Source organism: Lissotriton helveticus, chromosome 2_1 (genome assembly GCF_964261635.1).
Source record: "Lissotriton helveticus chromosome 2_1, aLisHel1.1, whole genome shotgun sequence".
In the NCBI taxonomy this organism is placed as follows: domain Eukaryota; kingdom Metazoa; phylum Chordata; class Amphibia; order Caudata; family Salamandridae; genus Lissotriton; species Lissotriton helveticus.
The window spans coordinates 1106925744-1106953209 of NC_136059.1; the positions used below are offsets into that span (position 1 = coordinate 1106925744).

The window sequence follows — 27466 nt, forward strand, 5'->3', positions numbered from 1 at the left end:
CGTTGCAGTCTGTAGAGAATAATATCAATCATACAGAGATGCAACAATTAGTTTCTGTACTTCCTGTTCACGTGGCACAATTTGGTTTTATGAAAAGGCCTCACATCCCTTCCCACCAGAAGCCAAACAGAAACTCCCTTCTAAATAGGCTCAATTGAGGGGGGCTAGTTATACTACTTTAGAGTTGCTACTCAAGTGTAGCAAGAAAATCACCTGTAAAGTGTGCTGGGTGCAGGGTACTTCTGGCAGATCAAAACCACCCAAGCTTGATGGAGATTACCCGCTCGTGTTGGGTCCCCATGGTTTTTGCCACAGTAGCTGTAGGGTCCTTATAACAGAATCTTCCCTTACCCACTTGCATACAATGTGAGGATGGAGCCCCTGGCCTGCCAGAGAATTGGCCTTGCTTTCCTCCACTCCTCGCTCAGAAGAGAATAGCAAGAGGCAGCAGTCTTCCCCACACAGTGAAGTTCCAGTCAGCAGGAGAGGTCAGCAAATCCCACATCCTTATGAACCACAATTTGGTTCCAACAAATAGTGCACATGTGCCCTATGGAGTATCACCCGCACGCATATACTGTACAGCAAAGTAGTAGGCAGTGTACTTTAACTAAAGAAATAGAAAGAAAAGATTCCCCAGCTGCGGCTGCACCAAAATGCTATTATGGAACAACAAAATGGGCATATTTCTAAAGGTGCTTCTCAAAGACTAGGACACTCACATTCTTTCTTAAGTGTCTGATTGCACATTGGAGGGACTATCCCTCCCTTCTTCAGAAAAGAGGAAAACACATGATACGTCTCCCAGGAGCGAGAATGCATAGAAAGGGGTCAACAACCTTTTCTGTACTAAGAGATACCTATGTTCAATGATATGCATTGAGAGCTACTAATATTCTCAGTGTTGTATAATCTCAATTTTGTCATATATATATTAATTCAACCAAGCAAAAGCTTTCTAATTAAATAAGTTGGGCTGCACACAGTTGAGCTACTCTGGGGTAGCTGGAGAACTACATTAGCTCAAAAGCTACTGGTTGGAGACCCCGGCATAGACTCAGGAAGATCTGAGCTCTCATTCGAACCTCTCATGAGACCTACCTTTTGTGAACACCATAGGGGTAATGAACACTGTTAGTTAAGGGCCATGACTGGTTGCAAGGGAGCCTGGTTTAAAATAGAAATGTTCCTGAGAAAAACAGCCGACCTTAATGTTCACTGATACAAAGTCATGTCAAAGACAATAGGTGTGGTCTATTGGTAATAAACTGTAAACATTTTATTTGCAAATGTTTATATTTAATGGATCATATAAGATAAAGCGATGACAAAGGTAAGGATGAGAATAAAATGCAGAAATCAGTTGGAAATTGAGGATGAAAATATCCCTTCACTTTGATTGTGATAAAGGCAGTAGTCTTCTGTTATTGATTTCATATGCATTGTCAAAGGTAAAGGATCTGAAAATATTTTTGTGAATACCCACGCAAAGCCTAGTGGCTTTGCGAGGGTTTTCACCTATTACCATTGTATTCCCTTGCATGTTTTACTATAGGAACATATAAGAATATTGATTCTTTTAGGGGATAGGGCGTCTTGGCACACAAATATTTTAAAGTTATCAAGCTGGTCTGATTTAGGGGGGTTTTATGCCCAAGTGGGCTTCTTTTGGGGTACATGATTTGTTTGCTGACATGTATTTGTAATTTTGTGTGTAGCATTTAGTTGTGTTTGTAAAAGTAGTTTCTGTTTTTGAAAAGGCACTGACTGGACAATGTTTTTTTAGTATTATGTTGTGCAACTGAGTTTCCAACTATCAATACCTCCCTGCTTCCACCTTAGAATGCTCTGCCTCACTATTCTCAGAGTCAAGTGCTAAAAGAGGTGTTTGGTCCCCAGTATGAGTGTCCACTGTATATCAGCCCCAGATCATTAGGACCCTCATTATATGTCAGGCTGATAGGGTAAGGTTTCTGCCACACGTAGCAAATACCATGACCCCAGGTTGAGGGACTGGCCAGATTTGGTGCATACCCCCTATTCCAAGTTTTTAACTTATGTAAGGCACAACACTTCAGTACAAGCAGTCTCTGCACCACACAATAACCTTGACCCTGTGTTCCAAACAAATGGAGACTGTTTCCATACGTAGTTATTTGTGACTGTAATTCCAACATGAACTCCACTGGGGGATTCTGTTTCAGTGTAAGACGTGTTCAGTAGTAGCTCTTTCAGGGAACTTAAACACATTTAACCACAGTTGTGCCACTTAGTCTTTTAAGACCTGCAGGGCAGCTTAGCTGGCCAACCTTGTGCCCGCTTAACTTATGGAGTAGACTTGTGGTTTGATTGTTCATTGAATCTGGAATCAATTAAGGCCCCAATGTTTAGAAAAGTTTTAGATCTGCTTAAATCGGTAGCCATTGAAACAAATGGACAACAACTTTACCTCACATCGCTATGGAGCAGTCCCTATGTGTGTATTTTAGTTGGCAATATAGAATCAATCAGACTGGTTGTGACACCTTGCTTAACCTCATTAGCCTGGAAGAAGAGAAAGGGAGCACACACACCGAGAAAAAGAGCCATGAAGAGCTCAAACAGATTCTTAGGGAACTGAGCCTAAGTAAAGTATTTACAAATAACACTCTGACCAAAGGGAAAATCAGGTGCTTCTTCCAATCCTGTTTTAAAGCGTTCTTGTTAATTGCTGATCTTGATTTTCTATGGAGTAGGAAAATATTGGGCCCGATTTAGAATTCTTTCAGATTTAGAATGAAGTACATCTGGTAGATTTACACCTGTATGCGAGGGTAGATTTCCAACTTTCTTAAATTCACTAATATTCCCAAATATAAGTATGAAAAGCTGTGCCAGGTGCAGGGATCCATACATGTACCTGGGATGTCCAAGTGGCATTGCCAGCCGGATTCTATAGCCTCTGTGTGAAGTTCCCCAAAGCACAGACCTCAGCACAATGGGAATAGGATACCCTGTGCAAATCCATACATTTTTTTTTATCTCTTCAGGGAAAACATAGGTCCTCGTGCAGAAATCCCTTCCTCAAAACCACCATCAAATATGGGGGCGACCCATCCTCCTCGCCATCACTGCGAAATGAAGCACACCAACCCTTGAAGTAATTTTTTTTTGTAGTTTTTTTTTAATAAGTTTTCTATAGCGCTGTCAAGACCCAAAGGTATCAGATCGCTTTACATTTGGAGCATAGTATATAATCAACAGAAACATGACAGGTGAGCGATGTACAATAAAATAATGACATAGTATAGAGTGACATAATTGTCATGTAGAGCTTCTTTGGTTTCAAGGTTCTTAGGGATCATATAGCTCTATGCTTGCTGTCTGTCCCGTATTGTCCACATCCAAGGGAACGGGCAAGGTATAAGGATTTGAGTTGACTTTTGAATTCCAAAAAGGAGGGTATGGTTCGGATGTGCGGAGGGATGGAATTCCAAATTTTTGGGGCGTTTCCAGTGAAAGAGCAATCCGCTGTTCTTTTCTTTCTGGTTTTAGGTGGGACGAGTAAGAGGGTGTTAGAGCTTCTCAGATTTCTGGCTTGACCTGCATTTTTTAGTTTTTTTGCCAGGTATTCGGGTTTACCTGTATGTAGGGCTTTGTGGGTTAGGCAGGCCGTTCTGAAGTTACTTCGTATTTCTACTGGAAGCCATTTGAGTTATTTAAGTGCGGGGGTGATGTGATCCGATTTTTTGATGCCGGTGATCGTTCTGGCTGCTGCAAGTAATAATCTGACCCCCCTGATCTTACATCAAGCATCTGCCTTCAAGAGGCCCCTATAGCTCTTACATCTTGGTCTTTTTCTTATCAGTAATAACACAGCCAGCCTATTCAAGGGCATAGACCCATTGTAATATGAAGATGTGGGACTCTTCAGGCTTATGAAATCCTTTTTTAATACAGCAAAGAGACTACATCTGAAGATAACTTTGTTCTTTGGGGCTCATCCCTATCCAATGGCATGCACTCTCCAATCAATACACTCTCTGGAAGGTACTACTGGAACAATCCTCTGCAGATACTTAGGAGGCTATTTAGACTTTGCTGTACATTGGCAGGTTTCACACCCTATGATACCCATTGCTCCGTGCACCACTTAGAGGTTTGAGAACTGCTGACGGACTAACAGTAGAGCCTCAACTGACTGCGACAACAGTCAATCATAGGTGTCAGAACATTCACTGGAGTCCACTGGCTTTTTTGTTTCAAAAAGTCTGTCTTATTTAGGGTAGGGCGCTTACAGCAGATTTTCTCTGTGAGGAATGGTGGACAAAGTTAGAGAAAAACCTTAATGAGCCCAAGACAGAGGGAGAAACTCCTTGAAGGTCAAGACCCATTTTCAGCACAAATAAATTCCAATTTGGGGGGTTTTGGTTCTTCAGAACAAAACAAAAAATTAAATTTCGACTGCCATGAGATGGTGGCCCACCCAGCGTTGCAGTCCTGCCTCAAATGCTTCCTTCACACCAGTTGTGCCAGTTTGGATTAAATGATCCCCACTGTCATAGTAGGGATTTTTAAATATGGCGTGCTCTTCTTCACAGGCAGGACATAACCAGGGCCTGTAATGACATGCCACATGTGGCCGTCTGTCCGCTATGCTAAAAATAATCCATGCAGTCACTTTTTTGTTTGAACTTTTTTCCAGTTTGGTGGATAGTAACTTACATAGAATCCTGTGTGCTCAAAGTATGACATTCACTGAAATTCTTAAATTAACTATTTCTCTACTATTCCTTTTTCATTTGTATTGAATAAGTTTGTTACCGTTAATGATTTTTTTGTAAAATTTTTATTTTCAGTTTCCAGAATACAAAATAGGAGAAGGAAGAAAAACATCATAATACGCGACCCCCTGCAATGCAGACTACATATGGGCAGAGCAATTCAGAAATCAAGCAGCTCGTAGTTCAGCAGGAAAAGTCCAAAGTCCATATCTTGAGTTCTGCCATGTGGGTGGCCGGAACAGAAGCCGGCAATATCTTGCACACTCGTTGAGCCCTTCTACGTGTGCCAGGGGGTGTCGTATAACAGGACCATTCAACAAAGAACCCTTCCCCCCTCCCAGCCCGCCCCCCGTGGTGATGACAGCCATTCATACACACAGACACACTTTTGTGGAGTTAAAGTTGAAACAGGTGGAGCGCACGCACTGAGGAAGGGCAGACTGCTGATGGCAATCCCTGTGAAAGGAATCGAACTAGTGGGCCCCAATGGAAGATAAAGTTCTTAAAGTTGCCGAGAAAGATGTCCGCCACTCGTTCCACACTCAGGAGTCTCCACAGTCGGGCGTGCCAGAGGGAAATCGCTGGTGCAGCTGGTTTCTTCCATGCCGCCGCAAGGGTGAGTTTAGCCGCTCCAAGACAGAGCCAAAGAATCTGCTTGTCGGCTCTTGTCTGGTGTTCGAGAGCAGAGTCTCGAAGCCCGAGTAGGATATGTTCTAGCGAGTCAGAGATTGGGTAGCCAAGTATGTCCTTGAGGTGGGACAAAATCTCCTCCCAGTAAGGGCGAATGATCGGACAGTCCCACCAGATGTGGCGGAAGTGCCCCAAGAAGCCACAGCCTCTCCAGCAACGGTCTGATGAGGACGGAAAGATGCGGTGCAGTTTGGATGGGTACAAGTACCAGTCCATCAGTGTTTTGAGATGGGCTTCCCGGAGCGCCACTGAGCGGTTGTGTGCCGTGATATCCCGCCAAAGTCCCGCCCATTCTGCCTCCGTGACGTCTCTTCCGAGCAGTTCCTCCCAGTGTCCCATATAACGTGGACGGGGTGATGTTGCCGTAGTGAGAAGCAACTTATAGAGAAAGGAGATGGCTCCTTTCATGGTGGCAGTATGGAGGAGGAAGGCCTCGAAGGCGGACGGCGGCCTTGTGGCGCCTCCCCCACCCCGGTGGAGGTAGCCCAGTGGAGGAGCTGGAGATGGTGATACCGTTCAGACGGAGGAACCCCATAGTCTCTCAAGCAGTTAGCAAAGGTAAGCGGGGCGGTACCGTGGAAAAGGTGAGTAAGTGCTCTACAGCCTCCCTCGCGCCACAATTGGAAGGGACCCTCCTGCAACGCTGGGGGGAAGGCCGGGTTGAAGTGAATAGGGGTGAAGGGCGACGGGAACGTCGTCCAGCGGTCATCTCCCGAGACTGTGTCCCACACTTTCAGCACCGTGCTAGTGGGGGTACTGATATAGGCATTCCTGGGCCTATCACCTTTGGGCTTCCAAGCCAGGTCCCATATGGATCGACCCGCGACACTCCTGTCCATATGCAGCCAGTATTTTTCTGAGAGCTGCTGGGACCATTCCACAATTACGCGCAGTTGTGCAGCCTTATAATATAAGTGCATATCAGGAAGACCCACGCCCCCCTCCAATCGTAATCGGCGCAGTGTAAAAAAGGAGAAACGGGCTCGCCCGTCTTGCCAGATGAAGCGGAGCATCAAAGTCTTGAGACGCCTAAAAAAGTCCAGATCCAGTGGAATGGGAAGGGCCTGAAAAAGGTAAAGGAATTTGGGGAGGAGAACCATCTTGATGGTGTGTATTCTGCCCAGCCACGAGATGTACTTGGGTTTCCAGCTGGGTAAGGCAGCTCGTATGGACGTCAGCAGCGGGGGGAAATTTGCAGAGAATAGTCCCCCTACAGTAGGAGTCAAGTGGACCCCTAGATACAAGAGGGAGCTGGTCGCCCAGGATAGGGGGGTCAAGAGCCGCACACGCTCTATTTTAGCCGGCGAAAGTGTAAGGTTAAGAATATACGACTTCCCAAAGTTGACCTTAAATCGGGCTACCTCCTCATACTCGGACAGTACCTTCTGGATATGCGGAAGCGAGTGGGCTGGGTCCCCCACGGATAGTAGAACGTCATCCGCGAAGAGTGAAATCTTGTGTTGTTCCCCGGTGAAGGGGAGGCCCCGAATCCCCTCGTGTTCCCTCACTACCAACGCTAGCGGTTCGATGCTCAGCGCAAATAGCAGAGGGGAAAGGGGACAGCCCTGTCTGGTCCCGCAGGAGTGGGAGAAAAAGGGGGGACAGGTGGCCATTAACCGACACCCTGGAACGGGGAGCGCTGTAGTTCGCCCGGATCATCGGGATAAATTTATCCGAAAATCCGAAGGCCACCAGGGTACGGAACAAAAACCCCCAGTCCACCCGATCGAAAGCCTTCTCCGCATCTAGTCCCACCAGGACTGCTGGGATGCGGAATCTGTTGGCTTTTTCAATCAAATGAATCACCCGACGTAAATTGTCGTGAGTCTGTCTTCCCGTGATAAAGCCCGATTGATCCGGGTGAATGAGGATCGGCATTAGATCCTGGAGGCGCCGTGCAATGATAGCTGAGTATAGCTTCGCATCGATATTCAAAAGGGCAATCGGACGATAGGAGGAGCAACTAGAGGGGTCCTTCCTGGGTTTAGGAATGACAGAAATCACCGCTTCGGCCATAGAGCCAGAGATTGTTCCCGTCTCGGCCATCGCGTTGAAGAGAGCAACCAGGGAGTCACAGATCTCGGTGGAGAAGATCTGGTAAAAAAGGGTGGTGTATCCATCCGGCCCCGGCGTCTTGTGAGGTTTCAGGGTTTTGATGGCGTCCAGAACTTCCTCCCTGGAGAAGGGGGCCGTTAAGAGGTCGTTCCGGTCAGCAGAGACTTGAGGCAGCGATAAGTCTGCTAAGTATCTCCTTTGCGCCTCAGGATCGAGGACATCGCTTCTATAGAGGTCAGCATAAAAACGGCCAAACAGGGCCGCCTTTTCCTCGTCTTGGTGTAGCGGGTCACCCGTCCCGTCTCGCATGCCCCCAATATATTCTCTTTCCCGTTTGTCGCGAAGCTGACGGGCTAAATGTCTCCCTACCTTGTCTCCCTGCGCATACGAAGTGTGTCGCAGCCGTAGTAAAGTAAATTCCGCCCTGTTGTTGTAGTGGGCCCTCAGTTTCCCCCGGACCGCCGTAAGGGGTCGAAGGGTGAGTCGGGAGGTGTTCAATTTATGCGCTGATTCCAGGGAGGCAAGCTCCATCTCTAGCTTCTCCCGCTCCGCCCTCCGCAGCTTGTTAAGGTTAGCGTTTAGGGAGAGGCACGTGCCCCTCAGGGAAGCCTTGCAAGCATCCCAGGTATTGAAGATGGAGGTGTCCGAGACGGGATTCAGAGCCAGGAAGTCCCTGATGGCCGTTCGCAGTGCCTTACACGAAGTGTCATCCCGGAGCAAGGCCGCTGGGAAATACCATTTGCGCAGCCCGTCCCCCTTCGCCGACCAGCGCAACCCAAGGACCAGCAGGCTGTGATCAGAGACAGAGAGTGGAAATATGCTCGAGTCGCGGGCATCGCCCTGAAGGGCCTGGCTTAGGAAGATATGGTCCAGCCTGGAATAGGAGCGATGGACAGGAGAGAAGAAAGTGTAGTCTCGGGAGTGGGGGTGGAGCGCGCGCCGGCTATCAATCAGACCCATGTCACCAATCTTACTTTGTGTGGCCGTAGAGAACGAGCCGGCATCGGCTCTCAGAGTACCTGAACTATCCAGGGTTTTGTCCCACACCAAATTAAAATCCCCCAGGAGAAGCAAATGACCCTCAACAAAGTTCTCAACCCTACGGAGCAGATCCTGGAGGAAACTATTCTGCCCTGAGTTAGGAGCATACACCACCACAAACGTACAGTCTTTCGTGCAGTAACCCTTTGACCATCAGCCAACGGCCCTCTTTGTCACCCTGCATCTCAAGTGGTTGAAAATGGAGGGCTGCTCGAAACATAAGGACCACCCCTCTATGTTTGGTGGAGGCCGAGGACCTATAAATAAGAGGAAAGTGCCTATGCCTAAGACGGAGCTCATCTTTACGCGCCAAGTGGGTTTCCTGTAGGCCCACCACATCTAGCTGATGATCAGTCAGGTATTTCCAAACTTTCTGGCGCTTTTGCGGAGAGTTCAGGCCCTTCACATTCCAAGTAGCAATATTAAGTGGCATTGAAACAGAGTAGATTCCCCCGCATTGCAGTCATCTCATACATTCTCCTCCCCGCACCAGCCAACACAGCAGTCAAATTCCTCCAGCCCTCCCAAATCTCGTCGCCCCTCTCGCCCACATGCCCCATCACCCCCTTCAGCAGCACCCATCTCCGCTCCCCACCCCCTCCCTTGGGTGTCCTCAAAAGCCTCTCGCTATCAGGCCCAGCTAAGCCGGGAAACGGTCTATAACCTCCGAAGAACCCCATGCTCTCGGGATAAGGAAAGAGCTCCCCAGCGGAATCAACAAGCATAACTATCCAAGCATTCCTGTCACCACCACTCCCCCGAACAACCCACCCAATCTCCCCAACCCCCAGCCCCACCACCCTCTCAACAACCCCCCCGGAGCACCCTTCCCGCCCCCATCCCAACTACCCCCCTCCCCACCTCCTCCCCCAGAACTCCCCCCCCCCGCCCCAACATACCAGAAAACCCATAGAACAAACCAAAACAATCCCAGAGGAGTAGAGTAGATGGAAAGACCTCCCAAGGGCTGGGGTCGGGAACCAGTCACAGGGTCCCCCAGGGCCAAGGACCGGGGTGTCTTCTCACAAAGTACAAACATACCCTCGGTACCTGAGTTCACGTGCCCCTCCGGCACCGGATGGCCAGTGGAGAGTTCAAGCTGCCCCAGAGCTCTGCTGGGAGGACATCTCCGTTACTGAGGCAACGGACGCCACCGCGGCTCCTCGCTCCTGTAGACTGGTTGTGCGGTCAGGTCGCCTGCGGTTCGCCTCCGCGCCCACTCTATGCCAAGATGAGGAACGGCGCCGTCTCCGTGAGGGCGGGCTGCCATTTCCGGGCGCGGGGGACGTGTCATCTATGCCCAATAGCTCCTTTGCTTCCTGGAGAGAACGGATCTGCGCCAGCCTGTTTTGCCATCGAAAGACAATGCGGAAGGGATGGCCCCATGAGTATGAGATAATATGCTCTCGCAGGTGGGTGGTCACCGGTCGAAACTCGCGTCTCTTTTGGAGCGTTGTGGCTGCCAGATCCTGATAAAGCTGGGGCTGGTGCTCTCGGAATTGCAAGGAGGGAATGTCCCGCGCCTTCCTCAGGATTCGTTCCTTCAGTTGGAAGTCATGCACGCAGACCAAGATGTCCGGGGGCGGTCCGCCCCCACGTCTGGGTAGTCCCACCCTGTGAACTCTGTCCATCCTAATTTCTTGCAAGTCCTCTTCGTCTAGTATGTGCAGGAAAAGTGCCTGCACATAGCCTCTAAGATCGCCCGCTTCGCCGTCCCACGGCACCGCCCGTATCCGGATGTTGTTCCTCCGGGAACGGTTCTCCAGGTCTTCCGCGTGAGCTTGGAGGTCTAAGTTTTGCTCCATAAGTCGCAGCACGTCCTGTTGCAGCTGGTGCACATCATTCGCCATGCTCAGGTCTTCCAACGTAGCTACACGTTCTCCTATGTCATCGACATCCCGCCGCACTTCGCGAAGATCAGACGCAAGTTGAGAGCGATGCTCCGAGATATCTTCCTTAATGGATGCGAAGAGCTCCGTCATGAAGGCCTTGGTTTCCAGGGGCCTCATCATCCTTTTGCCCAGGCGAGGTACTAGGGCCCGGAGATGCTGGTGGCTGGGAACCCTTGGCCGGGCCCTCCTTGCCAGGCTTCCCCTTGCGCTGCGCGGCCGACCTCACCGCTGCTCCACACCGCCAGGGATGTTAGGCAGAAAGCACTGAGCCACAGCGCGGAACTCCGTCGAAATGGCCGTCGCCGGTCACAAGCGAGGACTCCACGCCCACAGTCGACGCCACAGCTCCGAAGCAGAAGCGGAGGATCCAGGCGGTGTATGTCGCCTCTCGTCTGTGAACCCAGCGTGTGGACGAGCCGGATCCCGGACAAGACCGGTGCCACAGATGGAGCTATGCCTCAGCCGTCCAGTCTACCAGGCGATTACCAGTTGCTGGTGCAGGGTGGCAAAGAATAGTCAAAGGTCCACTGTTCCACCTGGGGCCACCAGCTCAGTCTCAACCCTCCGTTGGGCCCAGAGGCCGGTCTCTTAGTTGCACACTTACGGTTGTCCGGCCTCCACCGCCATGCAGGGATCGTGTCCCCAAAGTGCTGTCCCTCCACGTTCAAGCAGGATACTCGCTGTGGTTGGAGAGGGGGGGGACAAGGCGGACCCCCAACGGTTGAATGCACAGTCCTCGCCTGATTCGGGGACCCCGGGGATCCCCAGGCCACTCGCGCTCCCAAACACCGCTCTTTCGTGCTCTCTGAATGGCTTCACGCCGGTCTCTGGTCACTCCATACGTGGCCGGGCCCCCAGTGGACACACGTGCCTCTAAGTGCTTCCCCACTGTGGTCCGTGTGGGATCTTCGTGAGGACAGCGCTGGGCACCACCTCCAACACTACAGCGGTGGATGGGGTTCAGGGTCCCGGCAATCCTCGGAGTCTGTTCCTCCCCCACGTGGCTCCCAGGGCTCCAAGCACCCGCCTCGTAGGTCGAGAGGCCTGGGGGCCCGAGTTCCTTCACTACGGTACTGGCCTCCGCTCTCCTCCGTAGAGCGCCGCCCCGGGCCCCGCCGTACCTGCAGTTGCAGCGCCTCTGGTGAGGGTCCCAGCAACCCAGACCGCCTTACGCGACCAGGCCGCAAGCCACGGTCTTGCTTGAGCCGCAGTCCGGGCGGGCCGCACCACTGTCCCCAGCTCCGTCTCCACTCCGATCTCGGAGGCTGCCGCCTCGGCGGTCTGGCACGGGGAGGGTCGCCTCGTCACTCGCGGGAGTACCCGGGTCCCGGTCGCCGCCTTAGAGTCGCCTCCGCTCGCAGCTTTCCTCCGCGAGGCCGGCGCTGCTCGCGGCCGCGCGTCGTTGCAGGGCGGCCCTCAGTGCACTCGCCTCAAACGCGGCGTCGCGTCCAGGCTCCGCTGTCGCTTGTCGGGCCAGGCACCGGACACTGCCCTCAGGGGAACGCAGGGGCGTCCAGAAGTTCAAAAGAGAGCCCAGGGCAGTAGCTGGACAAAGCTATAAAGGGCCTGGCGCCAGAGGGACCGAAAACACGTCTCACTCCGCCGCCATCTTGGCCACGCCCCCGTTAATGATTTTTTACTTGACTTTGAACTTGCAATCTTGTAACTGTGTTGACTATTTTAGTTGCTCATACTTGCCTAGGATTATGTCTTGAGCTAGGCCCATGCTAGAGAAGTGAGATACTAGCATGCTTCTACGGAGTCTTTGATCTGACTTGGTTTTGTGGGATCTTAAACTGAGACCATACAAAAGGGTTTGACCACTCAAAATCCTCAGTTTCTCTGGAGTATTTTAACAAGAGACCTTTCTATTTAATTCATGTACGCAGCCAAAATGGTAAAACAAATAAAGTAGGGTTGTCTATATTCTGTGTTATTTTTGCTATATGAAGTCTTTCCCATTCCCTCAAGTATAATGTGACCATTTTGTTCTGCGAACATTTAATCGGTGCTATTTGCCAGGATATTTTATACCTTAGTCATCGCATACCACTATCCCTTTCGCTATTACAGCATTTTAACGCTCAAGGATTGCACATCACAACAAACGTATAGTGGATGCATATCAAGGGCCTGATTTGGAGTGAGGCCGAAAGGATACTCTGTCGCAATGTACTCAAGCTCTGTCTGCCTCAGTTTGTCAGTGGTGGAGACTACTGACCTTTGATGGCCCAAGGGAGCAAGGGGAGTCGGAGATTTTTCTATGTGCCATATTTAGAGTGGGCATCCAAATGGCAAGTTTTTACTTTTGGTTACCGCCATCCAAAAAGTGGCAGTAAGCGAAAGTAAAAATCTTTCTATGACTAGCACAACATGGCAAACAATTCCCATGGCGAAGGGGGGGGGGGCATTACTTTTTTTTATTTCAAAAAGAAAATCCAGCTTTGGGATGTTCTTTTTTAACATAAAAAAAGAAATTGAAATTGTGCTCTATGGCTCCATCATGTTCACAGAGCCATATGGCACACTTTAAATGCACTGACAGGACTTGCCGTAATGGTGGTTCCTGCCAATGTATGAGATATCCGGCGGGGCAGTAGACATCTCTAAATTAGGAGTGCGGTTACTCAATCAGGGTGAAGGAGTAAAATACTCTGTTGCCCTGATGGAGTAACTGCAATCTAAATCAGACCTCAAGTTAATGTTTATATTTTTGCTAGATTGTTTACTTTCCCCTTCATTATTTTGAGTACTTACACAAACTTGCTCTTTATTTTACAGATGATGAGTCCCATTTTTCAGAGAAAATGCTGGGATTAAGGCAGCCGCAATGTGTGGTTTTCACTTAGCTTGCTTAGCTTTACGCCTACTATTTCTTCTTTTCACTGCCTGATATGGCAGTGATGGTTCCAGAATCTGAAAAGCAGAAAAGAGTACAATTTGTCATTTTTGTGAATAACCAGGTTGTAGCAGTCAAAGAAACCTAAACAGTAGGCCTTCTGAAAACATTACCGGGTAGACATTACCTCCGTCACAAACATGTCAACCAAGTCTTTTTTTCAATTTAATAATTTTTGCTCATCGCAGTTAACAATATTATAAATATAAGTATGTTTGTATACTTTAATAAATATTAAAACATTGCAAAACAAGGGACAGAAGTACATTTTGAGAATGATGTTTATATAAAAAAGATAGAAGAAAGTAAATAGAAAGAGAAAAAAAAGAAGATGAAAGAGAGTAATGAAAAGTAAGAAGGGAAAACAGATATGAAACTAGGCAAAGATAGATTAATTATGAATTGAATGCAAAGGGATACAAATTGTAAAAGGTAGCATGAATACATCAGATGTAATCTTTTGATGTATAATATTAGATAAAGCAGAATTCTATGTTCATCACATACAAAGTTCCGTCATGTAAATGAGGGGAGTTTGGCGAACTCCTTCCAACATCAGAATATAACATTAAAAGCAAGCAGAACAAAAAGATCCAGTACCATAGGTTTATGTTGCAAACAATTATCGTCAATTGACACAGAACATAAATATTAAGTAGTGTATGAGGCATAGTACAATTGAGAATCTTCAAACTAGAATCCAGAAAACGATGAACATGCTGGCATTCATATAACATCTTAACTAATGTACCATCATAGTCAGAACAAGACCAACAAAGAGATGGAATTGAAGCATCATATTTACCAACCTTCTATTGGAGTCATAAAAGCTCTATTATATATAAAAGAAGTGACTGCCTAATAGGCGCTGCCTTACAAGTTTTAAATAAATTAACATATATTTTATCCCACAATTGAGGGATAAACTAATGGCAAGTCTTCTTTTCAAAGAAGTTCCAAGGCAGTTTTAGGTATAGACAAAGTGGGGGATAGTAAGATCTTGTAAATTACAGCAACCTTGGGAAGATGGCTAGCATGATTCAGTTGTCATGAGATATTTAGAGAAAAAAAGAAAGCTGGAGAGATGAACAGATTGAAATATATTCCTCTAGAAACAAATCAGGAGGATAACATTTTATCTGCAAAAAGTCAAAAGCAGCAATACTATTCATCCATGAATGGAGAAACATAGAAATACCTTTATCTTCCCAAAGCTTGAGGTAAAAAGGTTGATTAGGAGTCCTGAGAAAACGATTATACCAAACAGAGGAGTTTAAAAGCATTGGTGTGGATGTAATTTATCAAAATAACCTTGTTTAACAAAAAATTTGAATATTTAAAAATGGGATATTTGGAAATAAACATGAAGTTAGAGAAATCACAAAGAAAAAAACTTTCAGGAACAATCCATGTGGGTTTAGGGTCATCGTGAAAATCATGTGTCATGGCATAAAACTGTCTAATTATAAAGAAGGAGTGGTAAAGTTAAAAATCAGCAACTCTAACATCACGTTCAACTTTCATTCATATAAGTATAGAAGGAGAAATATATGGAGGGTTATTATTCCATACACATTTTTGACCAATGGAATCAACGTGCTTAAAATAGGAAGTAGGAATATTGAAAAGTATCATTAAAATAGTATACAACATTTTTGGTATAATCATCATTTTAAAAGGTAAACAGTTTACCTCACCAAGATAAATACAAAGAAAACCAGGTAGAAAATAAAGTTTGTATCTTATATTTTAACATTACAAAACTATGAGTCATTATTTCTTTAATAGAGGGATAAAACCAGGCACCAATGTTTTTTTTATTTTTGAGGCATACCATGCAAAATTAGAGTCAATAAACATATGCTGAATATATAAGACAAAGGTAAAATCTAATTTATAGTGAAAATAAGTTTATATCCCGGGATGCTGGAATACAAGGACATTTCTTATAAAAAAAGGATCCCAATGAGGTAACAGGGTTGGTCATGTATATGACATTTATCAACATATTAAATAAACAACAAAATAGTGTATCCAACACGGTAAAAGCGCTAGCATGACAACTCACTGTGTTTTAAAAAGAACCCTCACTCCCCAACCTAGTTGGTGACATGCTTCATTATTGGGTTCCCACCAGAGAGGCCGAGTGCCTCTCCGGTGTGCTTCAATGCCTGATTACAGCGGAGCAGGTTATTGTGATGTGGGTGCAAGTCGTGAGTAGTGCAAAAAGGTGATTTTTTAAAAAAGGTACCTCAGTTTAATCCCAAAACAATTTTAATGGTGGAAAACTGGGCACTGTTAAAAACAAGGGTGTTGGATGTGTAAAGGCTGGTTTTATTAGACAGTTACATCCTAGTGTGCAAAGGAAGAAATGATCAACATGTTTCTGCTTCTCTGTATTTTCAGTGAAGCATTCGTCAGGACCAAAAAAGATCGCCACGGCGGTATGCGTTCGCTAAGGCGCACCCTAACCTGTGGAGTAACGGACCGCGTAAACTCATGGTTCTCTATGTAGCCTTTAGGATTTATGAAAGCCTTTGAATCTGTTGTAACTGGTCTAATAAAACCATCCTTTACACATCCAACACACTTGTTTTTAACAGTGCCCAGTTTTTCACCGTTAAAATAGTTTTGGGATTAAACTGAGGTACCTGTTTTTTAAAAATCGCTGTAATTAGGCGCTGAAGCAGACCGGAGAAATATTGAAGAAATATACAAATAGGCACAACGAAGAAGCCACCTGGACCAGGAGACTTAACTTTCTTCAATTATAATGGCAGTGAGTATTTCCTGAATAGTAATGTCAGACTCCAAGTCTACAAATTTATGTGACAGAAGGAGTAGGAATGCAATAGAAAAAATACCTGAACATTATGGTATGTCAGCCAAGTCTTTATTCAATTTTATTTCAACCAGCAGGACATGTATTAAGCTATGCAATATTATGACTTGCAGTGTGAATAAACACATTACTCAATTTTATTTCAACCCTCAGACAGTGGCAGCCGGCATGACTCACGAATGGCGGGGTGGTCACGGGGGGGTTGTGCTTGGGGTGGTGTGACTGCGCAGAGTGGGGGGGGTCGTGCATGGTGTGAATATTTAAAAAAACATACAAAAAATAAATGTACTTGACGCCGGGTCCTGCGTCTCTGCTCCGAACTCGAGGAACAGGAAGCAGGCCCCACTGACCAATAACAATGCTGCAATGCAGTGTTGTGATTGGTTAGCACTCAGGCTCCCTGACCAATCACAACGCTGCAGTGCAGACCAAACAATCATTGTGCACTTAGGAGTGGACAAACCCTTCTTTCCCTGCTCCATGAGCAGAGCAGGCCCGCCCTTCGGCCCGCAAAGAAAACATAAAACGATAATAACTCAAAGTTATTATTATTTTATATTTCCTTTACTATGCACTGCTCAAAAGCAGTGAGGCAACACTCCTCGCCATAGTGGAGGAGCCACCACTGCCCGAAGTAAGTTATGCAATATTATTGCTTCCAGTGTGAATAATCACAATAATCAGAATTAAAAACTAAAGTAATAGCCTGTCAGCATATCTGAGTGAGTTAATTGCACCCCCCTGATCTATGTGATCTGCAAGACATAAATTTCAATCCCAAAAAGGCCAACCTAGCCAATCACACTTCACTTTTGTGACCCACAAATTAAGTAATATTGAAATGTGCAACAGTAACTCCTGATGAGTGTTAGATTTGGCATCTTTTGGGTGTTTCATCTGAGTTTTTGCTTTCTGACCTCCCGCTTTTTACTCTATTTTTTGCTGGCGTAGTATGTCTGCGCATTTTTCTCACTGCTGATCAGTGGTAAAGTGCAAGTGCTCCTGTGGTAAATTGTGTTATGGATTAGTGTTTCCATGATTGGATACACCGCTGCTTGCACCATGGTTCGAAGGCAACGCTCAGAAATTTACACGACGCACCACCCTTATCTTGCACTGCAGCCTTAGCATATCGACGCCGGCACCATCGACTCCAGTTCGTCAGTCGACGACAGCGCTTCAGCATTGACGATCCCACTGCTTGCACCATGACCTACCAGCACCGCGACGACCACTGCATTTACTTCGGACCGCAACCCTGGTCTCAACGACTACGCCATCTGACGCCGCCACCGAGCCGCTGCTCGCACCGCGACCTGAGGACACCACATGCCATACAGCTGCACTTCGCACTGTTGCACCCGACGTCTGTCGATGCCAGCACTCCTGACTTCAACAGAGATGGGATCGATCTGCCATACGTGCGACTTCGGACGACTCCTGTACCGACCTCCGGAACCAACACCTGCGAACACCGTGCTTTCGGAAGCTCAACGAGATGTCGGCGCCGCTCTGCATTTATAAAAGGTACTGTTTGTGGGTCTTACCGACACCGTAGCTGGCCCTGGATGCCATGGTCAGCCAGAACTGTTTGGATTTGTTTGCTCACGACGCAGTGATAGCCCCGGACAGAGCTATCGATATCAAGGAACTATTTTTCAAGCATATTTTGATAACCGAAGATTTTAAAGTACTGTATTGTAGATTTTTATAATTTTTGGTCTTGACTTTAATACATAAACATAGTGGATATTTTTCTAAACTGGTTTGGTGTCCCTTTGTAGTGCTTACGCTGTATTACTGTTGGTTATGTGCAAATGCTTTACACACTGCCTCTAAGATAAGCCTGACTGCTCATGACAAGCTACCAAGGGGGTGAGCAGGAGTTATGTAACTCCTTTATCCAGACTAGAGTGGTGGTTTCTGCCCGACTTTGGCACATGCCCTAGCCGACCAAAAATCCCATTTCTATCAGTGAGGGATTACAATCAGGTGCCTTGTCCCAGTTCTATGCTTTGGCACAATACGATGTGTGCCTGGTGCAGAATAAGATATGGTACCCTTTTGTGAAAAAAATGTGGTGCCTTAAATAAAGATGTAAACCCTCCTACATTAGAGACTGGGCTGCAGTGAAAGACAGAATATTGCCTTATCTGTCACTTTAGAGGATGGAAAGGGTGAATTTAAAAGAGGGGGTCAGACATCCCCGTAGGCAGGTACAGAATAAGATTGCCTCACATGCAGGTGGCCCTGGGACCGCATCCATTAACTGCACCACACCTTAGATGTACACAATTAGTCCATCCCCAGCAGAATCTCTGCCTCTGCATCAGTGAAATGACAAAAGTACTCATATGCATGAAGCAGATCAAATGCTTTTTGCACTGTTGCATACTTCTGCAATATAACCATTGTTAGTCACATTGTTTAGATTTGTTTTTAAAACTCTGGTTGCAAACCATTAGCCACTACATAAATGCATGTCCTATTATTATATAAGGACTCTGTTTTGCATTGTAAAATACACATACACATGTGTAATGTTGAGTTCCATTAGCCAAAGTATAGTTAAAGATGATTTATTAAGTTTTAGTTGCAGGTTGGAAAGTTCATGTACAGCAGCCCCATCTGGAGCAGCCTGGCTGCTGTTCAGCCCATACTCCAACTGTCTCCTTTCACCTCACAGGCACCCAAACATTCCATTCATCATAACCGCACCAACATTTCACACAGCACATTCACACTGGCTGAGCAGTTAGGGAGAAAGCAACATGAGAAAAGGATAAACACATAACAGTGTAATAATGGGTAACTAGCAACCCAGTAAGACATCCCCCAAGAAGGGGCACGTAAGCCACTATGCAAATATGGGTGACGTCCACCCTTAAAACCATCCCTCCTGAGAGGGCAGAAGCAAGAAATGTAGAAATGGGTGACATACACCCATATAACCCTCCCTCGTGTAAGGGGAATGAAGTAAACAATGTTGAAACGGGCGGAAACCAACCATTAATCCCTCATGTAAGGGGCTGTGTTGTGTATTGTGGTAATGTAGTCATGAGTGACTTACAATCACTAAGCCATCGTTCACGAAAGGGCCTGTAGGTAAACAAAAGAAAATGGGTAATTCCCTCCCATTGAACAATCCCACATGTATGGGATTTATAAAGTTCAATGTAGAAAACATAGAGTCTGTAAAATGTTGAAATTAAACATGACATAAAAAAATAGTGACGCCTACTAAAAGAACACTTGGATACTAGAAGTCTATTTCCACAAAAGAAATAAATATGCAACCACAGTAGCGACACCACTGCAAAGAAGTCTATGCACTGAACAGCAGCAATATTTATTTTATTTAAACACTTATTAAGTGCAACGAAGGCCCATGGGCATCTCAGCGCTAAGTATTTGCTAAAATCTGCCTTAGAGAAGGATGTAATTATTGATCAAATAGCCACGTTTTAAGATGCTTTCGGAAAGACCACAGAGAAGGGCTGCTCTTTATAGATAGTGGCAAAGTATTCCAGAGCTTGGGTGCTGAAACGAGAAATCTTCTGTCGCCCCATGAAACCAGTTTGGTACGGGGTATTTCCAGCTGGAGGAGGTCAGAAGACCGCAGGGATCTAGTGGGCCGATAGGGAACAAGTTGTTGCGTAAGAAAGGCTGGTCCCTGGTTATGCAACGCCTTATAGACAATGCACAAAGCTTTGAATTTAGATCTGTTCCTGATGGAAAGCCAGTGAAGTTCTCTGATGGTTCCTGAGACTGATTGAAACTTGGGGATATCACCCAGCAGTCTGGCAGCCGCATTTTGAATGGTTTGCAGCTTATTGAGAACTTTTTCATGGGAATTCAAAAATAGGGCATTACAATAGTCCAAGGTGGACAGGACCAAGGACGTGATCAGGGTTTTACCAGCTGAGGCAGGAAGGAAGGGGAGACATTTTTTAATGATTCGTAGCTTATAAAAAGCAGAGGAGGCAATCTGATTTGCATGGGGGAAAAACGTGAGACGGTCGTCAAACATGACACCTAGATTCCTCACTTTGCTGACAGGAGTGGGGGGAGGACCCATAGACTGTGGCCACCAGCGGGAGGACCATTCTGGGGTTAAGCTTCCAAAGATGACCACCTCGGACTTATCCGAGTTCAATTTAAGGCAATTGGATGCCATCCAATTCCCTATGGCCTGCATGCCCAGATTGAAATTATCGGCGATTTTTTGGCCGTCATTTCTGATGGCCAGAACCAACTGAGTGTCGTCGGCGTAAGATGTAAGGCTCATCCCATGGGCACGAATGGTTTTGGCAAGGTCCGACACATATATGTTAAAGAGTGTCGGACTCAGGGATGAGCCTTGAGGTACACCGCACGGCAAGGACAGGGTGGTCGACTGAAAAGGCCCTATGGTGACCACCTGAGTTCTCTCGGCAAGGAAGGAAGCCAGGAGAGTCCTAGCCCTGTGTCTAATCCCCAGTGCTTCGACACGATCGATCAAGATGGCATGATCGACCGTGTCGAATGCCGCTGATAGGTCCAGCAGTATCAAGACTGCTGTACCACCCGCGTCGCAAATGGTTCTGATGTCCTCTGTAGCCTTGATCAGGGCCGTCTCTGTCCCATGATTTAGGCGGAAACCAAACTGGGAGTCATCCAGTAGATTATGGGTTTCTATAAAGGCTGATAGTTGAGTGTTTAGGGCCTTCTCGACAACTTTAGCCAAAATAGGCAGATTGGCAATCGGTCGATAATTTTTAAGCTCGTTCCTATCTAGGTTATGTTTTTTCAGCAGCGGCTTTAGTAGCGTCTTTTTTAGATCGGAGGGGTAAACACCTGTGTTAATCATGGTGTTACAGATGGTAGTGATGGCTGGAAGCAGTACTTCTGAGACTGGGAGCAGTACTTTAAAAGGGCAGGGATCAAGGGCAGAGCCTGATTTGATGGATGACAAAATGTCCCTGACCTGATTAATAGAGACCTCTTTAAACTGGGAAAGAGATGGGCCAGCCATGGAGGAGCTCACCATCTCAGGAGCAGTGTTTTGTTGTGTTTCTACACAGTTGGCAAAGACAGCATAAATATCATTGACTTTGTTGTAAAAATAGTTAGCCAATGCATCACAAAATGATTGGGAAGAGGGGGGTTGTAGGTTAGGTAAGCATCCGGCCAGCTGTTTAGTGGTCTCAAACAAAGCCTTGTTTGAGTTTTTAGAGAGTTCAATTTTCTCTGAAAAGAACTTCTTCTTAGCATCTAAGATCATATTTTTATATATAGTGACCGAGTGCTTGTATGTTGTTTTAACCTCTTCGGAATAGTGTCTGCGCCAGTTCCTTTCGTTCCTCCGGCACAGCTGCTTTTGTGTCCTTAAAGTTTCCGAGTACCAGGGGGCAGAGGGGGATGATCTGTTTCGGGAGCTTTGTTTTGACTGAACCAATAGAGTGGTCGCGGAAGCAACCCACTCATTGTATTGGGTAATTGCAGTTTTAGCATCATATGACAGAGATGGACTAGTTTTAATCAAAAGTGATTGTAAGCTATTGCTGTCAATATTTTTCCAATCCAGGAAGGTCTGACGATGGTTGCCATTTTCCATAGCTGTTCCTGGGGCATAATTGATTGGGTTGGCCATTATAACAAAATGATCTGACCAAATGATGGGGAAGATGGCTGAGATCTGTAAGTCATTTAGATTAGTAAAGATGCCATCCAATGTGTGGCCTCCTTCATGGGTAGGGGCTTTCACTAGCTGGGAGAATCCGAATGTTGTTAGACATGCCTGAAGGGCGGCTGTATCATTGTCTTCAATTTTGTCAAAATTAAAATTAAAATCACCTAATATAGTAAATGAACCATCCAGGGCAGCTGTTTCCAGAATATGACCAATATCGGAGATAAATGCTGACCTTTGCCCTGGAGGACGGTAAAGAAGGATGCCTTTGAAATTTACCGAGGGAGTGAGTCTGATGGAGAATTGGAGAGCCTCACAAGAGAGAAGCGGTATCTCGTTAGTTCTGACTGCATAGATCTCCCGAGCAATTATGGCTATCCCTCCCCCTCTCTTGCGTTGTCTATCCAGTCTATGGATTGAAAACCCATGTGGAACAGCAATAACTAGATCCGGATCGGAAGCATTGTCCAACCAGGTCTCTGTTAAAAACAATAAATCTAGTTGTTTATCTTCCATAAGCTCTGCTATTTCATGACGATGCTTACCTAATGAGCGAATATTAATGAGGGCCATAGAGCAGGTACAGGGAGTTTTAATTGGTTTCCTGCAAGGGGGGTCATGGCCATTAGATATTATGGCGGCACAGTTCGGACAACATTGGCGGGCATTTCCCTCAAGGTGATGTTGATCAAATATGGAACATAGAGGGTCTCGTGGGGGACGGCAGTCCCTGAGTTGGCTGGAAGAGTACGTCCCTCGTGGAGGTAGTGGAAAAAGGCCAGGGATCATGGCCCTGGGCCCGGTTCCGGCGCGGACAGGCGCAGACGGGCTTGCCTTTGGCGCGCCGCCGGCGCGCCGCCGGCGCGCCTGCTGCGCCCGCCCGCTGCGCGGACGGGAAGGTAGCCTGTTTATATCCATCCAAACGGGTGGGAGGAGGGTGGAGGGGCGGAGATCTGTCCCGCGATCCTTCCCCAGGCCAAGATGGCGCCTGAAGATTCTCGAATAGTGCCTGGCGCCTGGCAACAGTGGCGCTGCCGGACACGAGAGGGGGCCCTGGGGCGATGTGAGTCTCGCTCCAGGTGGGGGCTACTAAAAAAGCTCCTATTTAAAATATTTACAATTTTTAAGATGCGAGTGTATTTTGTTGTCAAATAGCACCCAATCACCATCCAAAATAAACAGCGCGCAAGGGAGCGCAAAGAACCCCCGGCTTCCGCCTCAAGGGTGAGTAAGCAAGCAAATACCACGAGCACTGAAGAAATCAGCCCTTAAGTCTCCTCGGAGGGCGGAGGGGCGGAGATCTGTCCCGCGATCCTTCCCCAGGCCAAGATGGCGCCTGAAGATTCTCGAATAGTGCCTGGCGCCTGGCAACAGTGGCGCTGCCGGACACGAGAGGGGGCCCAGGGGCGATGTGAGTCTCACTCCAGGTGGGGGCTACTAAAAAAGCTCCTATTTAAAATATTTACAATTTTTAAGATGCGAGTGTATTTTGTTGTCAAATAGCACCCAATCACCATCCAAAATAAACAGCGCGCAAGGGAGCGCAAAGAACCCCCGGCTTCCGCCTCAAGGGTGAGTAAGCAAGCAAATACCACGAGCACTGAAGAAATCAGCCCTTAAGTCTCCTCGGAGGGCGGAGGGGCGGAGATCTGTCCCGCGATCCTTCCCCAGGCCAAGATGGCGCCTGAAGATTCTCGAATAGTGCCTGGCGCCTGGCAACAGTGGCGCTGCCGGACACGAGAGGGGGCCCTGGGGCGATGTGAGTCTCGCTCCAGGTGGGAATAAGACTGCAACCAAACTAGCCTCCACAAGGCACGGGGACATCTCACCCACACTGAGTGTAACAACACTGATTAACTCCATAGTATGAACACAATCAACAAGAAAGAATTCAAATACTCACAGCAGCAGCAGTAAGAGATCTGGAAATATTCCAGATTTTAGATGCGGGTTCCAGTTGTGCTGTGTGAAGAAGAAAAAAAAAGCTACTCTGTAGTGAGTGTTGACTATTTGTCAGTATATGGTAAATTTTCGGGTAGAGTGTCCTCCCGCTCAATGGATTCCTGAAGCATTGAACATACACAATCCTTTGGAAGGGATGACTGGCCACATTGTGCATCAAAGACACCTGAGACTCATTTAAAATGAGTGAATGACAGTTGCTTCAGCAGAGCTTGTTAGTGGTAGCTTTTAAGAGTTAGTGAGAGGAGTGACATTCTTCACAGCTTACAAGCTGCCGCCTTGATTCTTTTACAGAAATACCTTCATCAACACCAGCTGGCCGCATAACCCCGACAACGCCGGCAGTACCATCCTGGCTCACTCCAACAATGATGCAGGGAGGCAGAATGGGCTAGAAGGGACTTGTGTGGCTCCAGGCGTGTGTGTGCCCCAAACCTCCCATCCTCGTCACCAAATTGTAATGATGAGTTCCACTAGCTGAAGTGCAGTTAAAGATGATTTATTAAGTCTTAGTTGCAGGTTGGAAAGTTCATGTACAGCAGCCACAACAGGAGCAGCGTGCCTGCTGTTTAGCCCATACTCCAACTGCCTCAATTCACATCACAGGCACACAAACATTCCTTTCATCATAACTACACCAACATTTCACGCAATACATTCACACTGGCTGAGCAGCTCGGGAGAAAGCAACAGCAGAGAAGGAAAAATACATATACAGGATACTACAACATGCCCATATGCCACATGCCTTTCCTAAATTAACAACACGGATGCTTGGATGCGAATAATATATGAAGGTCGGAGAACAGGAGTAGCTGAAAGGCATTCCAACTTGTTTTCCTAATGCATGTGTATGCTTGACCATGTAGGCTAGGATTAACAAATGTAAAAATGAATGTGATGTAACTTTTGGCTTGTTTTTTTCCCCACCGTATATTAAACAAAAGGGCATTATTATAAATCAATTTCTAAAATGTTACCGATTATTGCTCACATTTTATATAAAATTACACTTACACCTTAACATGTGTTGTCCTCATTCTTTGAGAAAATTGATTCTGCACGTACTAAAGGTGCTGTCAATGAAATTGCAGGGAAAAGAACATGGTAAATCAAATAAAGGGCAAGAAGAAAAGGTCAGGCACCTTTAAAAGGCTTTTACCACAAAAAGCACACCTCCAAATTAAGGTAGTGTGGTGCTCTGTCACAAACTCGTAATAGCTCATGTATTAATCTCATACCGATCTGAAAGATCCTGCAAAGCCTTGTTCTGCAAATAATGAATAATGTTCAACTAGTTTATGAAGCGTTTGTATTACTAATTTGCGCTTTTTCTTTGTTAGTACATGTACATCTGGTTTAAGGAGCATTATAAGCATTTTATCCCAGAAAAGGTCCACGTCGCCTGCAATAAATTTCAACAACATGGCCTTGTGGTTACGATCCACCAAAGAGGAAATTCTGAATAATAAATTCAAGTATGTCTCTGAGAGATGGTCATTCACCCCCACCCCCTTGCCAATCAAACCGTAATAGATTGCCCAAAGACACTGCTTACTTTTTGGCTCAACATGCATCATTTGTCAAGATCTGCTAGGCTCTGAGATTCTACTTAAATCCAGGGTTAGAGGCCTCGTTCTTTGGAGTGTGAAACCCACTGCTCTCAGAATTGTTTAGTGAACCCACATCTTCCCACTGGTTCTGTGAATTAGAGACCCTGGCACTCCTTGAAAACATGGAATTTGAAACACACTACAAACTGTGGGGTGCAGAAGAAATCTTTGTAGTAGTAAGTATGTAGAATGAACAACATAGGAGGAAATGTTCTGTAGTTGGAGGAAGATGACTGGATAAGTTGACTGGGCTTGTAGCTGTAGATGATTTCTCCAATCTAGAGGATTACTTATTTAATAATATCTAGTTTGACCTCATTGGTGTGATCCTGAATTCATTATAACACTTGGCATAGGAAATTGTTAGGTATCTTATGGTTGCCTTGCATGAAACAGTCCCATAGAGGTGAACAGTGAAGAACCTCAAGAGTGTTGATAGATTTGCTAACTTGCTCTATTACTGTGGAGCTCTACCGCAATATCAAAGATTTTATTATTGTCTTGAAACAATATTGGCTTCAGAATATTGGTCACCTCTATGTCATCAAGGTAAGTATATACAGTGAAGTATGCTCTTAACTCTACATCTATGTGCCATGGTAAGATCAATACATCTACAAAATATGTAGATGTGGAGTTAAGAAATGAACATTTATACTTACCCATAGGTAAGGAGAGGTGTGGCGCCGCGGCCAGGGCGACTGACGCTGGAATCTGGGGATCAGGGTTCGATCCCCGGCTCCGGCGGCAGGTTAGCCCAGCACCATGTGACTCTGGGCAATAGCTCGCTTAATCTTCCCGACGGCCCCCAGCGCCTAGAGACCCTTACGGGTGATTGTGCGCTTTACAAATGTGGATTATTATTATTATTATTATTATTACTTATTTTGACAATATAGTGGCACTGGACTAGATATTTTTGGAGAATGATATATTTTACCGCAATATTGGGGCATGCAGCCATTCAATTCCACCAACATTGATTTAATAAACATTGAAATATGAAAACAATACATGCACATTTCTTGTTTTTGATTGTGATTGAAACCCTCTAATGATTGACATTTTTACCCTCACTCAACATATCACATTATTTATAAAGCTCAGAATCCTTACATTGAAGTGGTAACTCTCAGCAATTTAAGCTATAATCCTTGAAAGGAAGCATAGATGTGAACGATAGAACTATATAAAGCCACAGTAAGCACACACAGAGCTCATAATAAAGGGTAACTGTACGATATTGTGGGTATTAACTAAAGGGGTGATCGTTTAAGCGATACCACAATCTTTGTCAGGGTGAAGCAGTACAGTCACTAAGTAAACCTGAGGTCTACAGTGGTGTAACATAAAAAGATGTCCCCCCCCCCCTTGCAAAATGTGACTAGGGAGGCACTGAGTCTCCCATATCTCACAGATGTTCATTGCCCTCAGGATGAAGTGGGGCTCACTGCAGGGTTGAGGGGGCCCAAAAGATTGGGACAACCCTGCACTGCAGGGGCTGTAAGGGCCTGAGTTATGCCCAAGGACTTCAACCCCCTGGTAGCTATGGCATAGAGCAGACAGACTTAAATTAGAGGCAATGTGTAAAGTATTTATACAGTACCAAAACGGTAATAAAATCAAAACACAACACAAGAAAGAAATTTAGAAAAATATAGGATATTTTAATAAATAAAATGACTCCAAATTGACAAAAATCTAACAATGGAAACCAAAGATATGGATTTTTAAAGTTTAAGGTTCAAATAGCATAATAAAGCATTTAGTGCCAACCAGGGTCATCTGGTTGCCCTTGACTGGGACCTAGAAGCAAGTTAAGGCCGAGTGTGGTTGAGCACAGGTCGAATACAGAAACCAGGCTCGATGCAGTATGATGTTTAACCATCAGATTTAGGCCCAGATTTTCAAACATTTTGTGTTGTGGGTGTGACAATTGTTTGGTGCAGCCATTATGCAAAACGCTTACTAAGATTTGTAAACACATGCAAGGGCCGATTTGTGCAGCCGTGTGTCACCTTGTGTGGTTTTGTAAAAA

At 46.2% G+C, this 27466-nt stretch overlaps 2 protein-coding genes across 3 annotated transcripts in view; one reads left to right on the top strand and one right to left on the bottom strand.

Annotated features, from left to right (window-relative positions):
- Window positions 1-27466, bottom strand: part of LOC144819610 (uncharacterized) — a 1262544-nt gene that overhangs the window by 708200 nt on the left and 526878 nt on the right. For both annotated transcript variants that reach the window (XM_078677431.1, XM_078677432.1), the window contains one exon: window positions 13199-13357. In XM_078677431.1, the coding sequence (XP_078533557.1) occupies window positions 13199-13236 (38 nt within the window). In that variant the 5' untranslated portion in view covers window positions 13237-13357. The remainder of the gene's footprint in view (window positions 1-13198; window positions 13358-27466) is intronic.
- Window positions 1-27466, top strand: part of LOC144819609 (zinc finger MYM-type protein 1-like) — a 285240-nt gene that overhangs the window by 152170 nt on the left and 105604 nt on the right. The gene's annotated exons all lie outside the window — the stretch shown is intronic.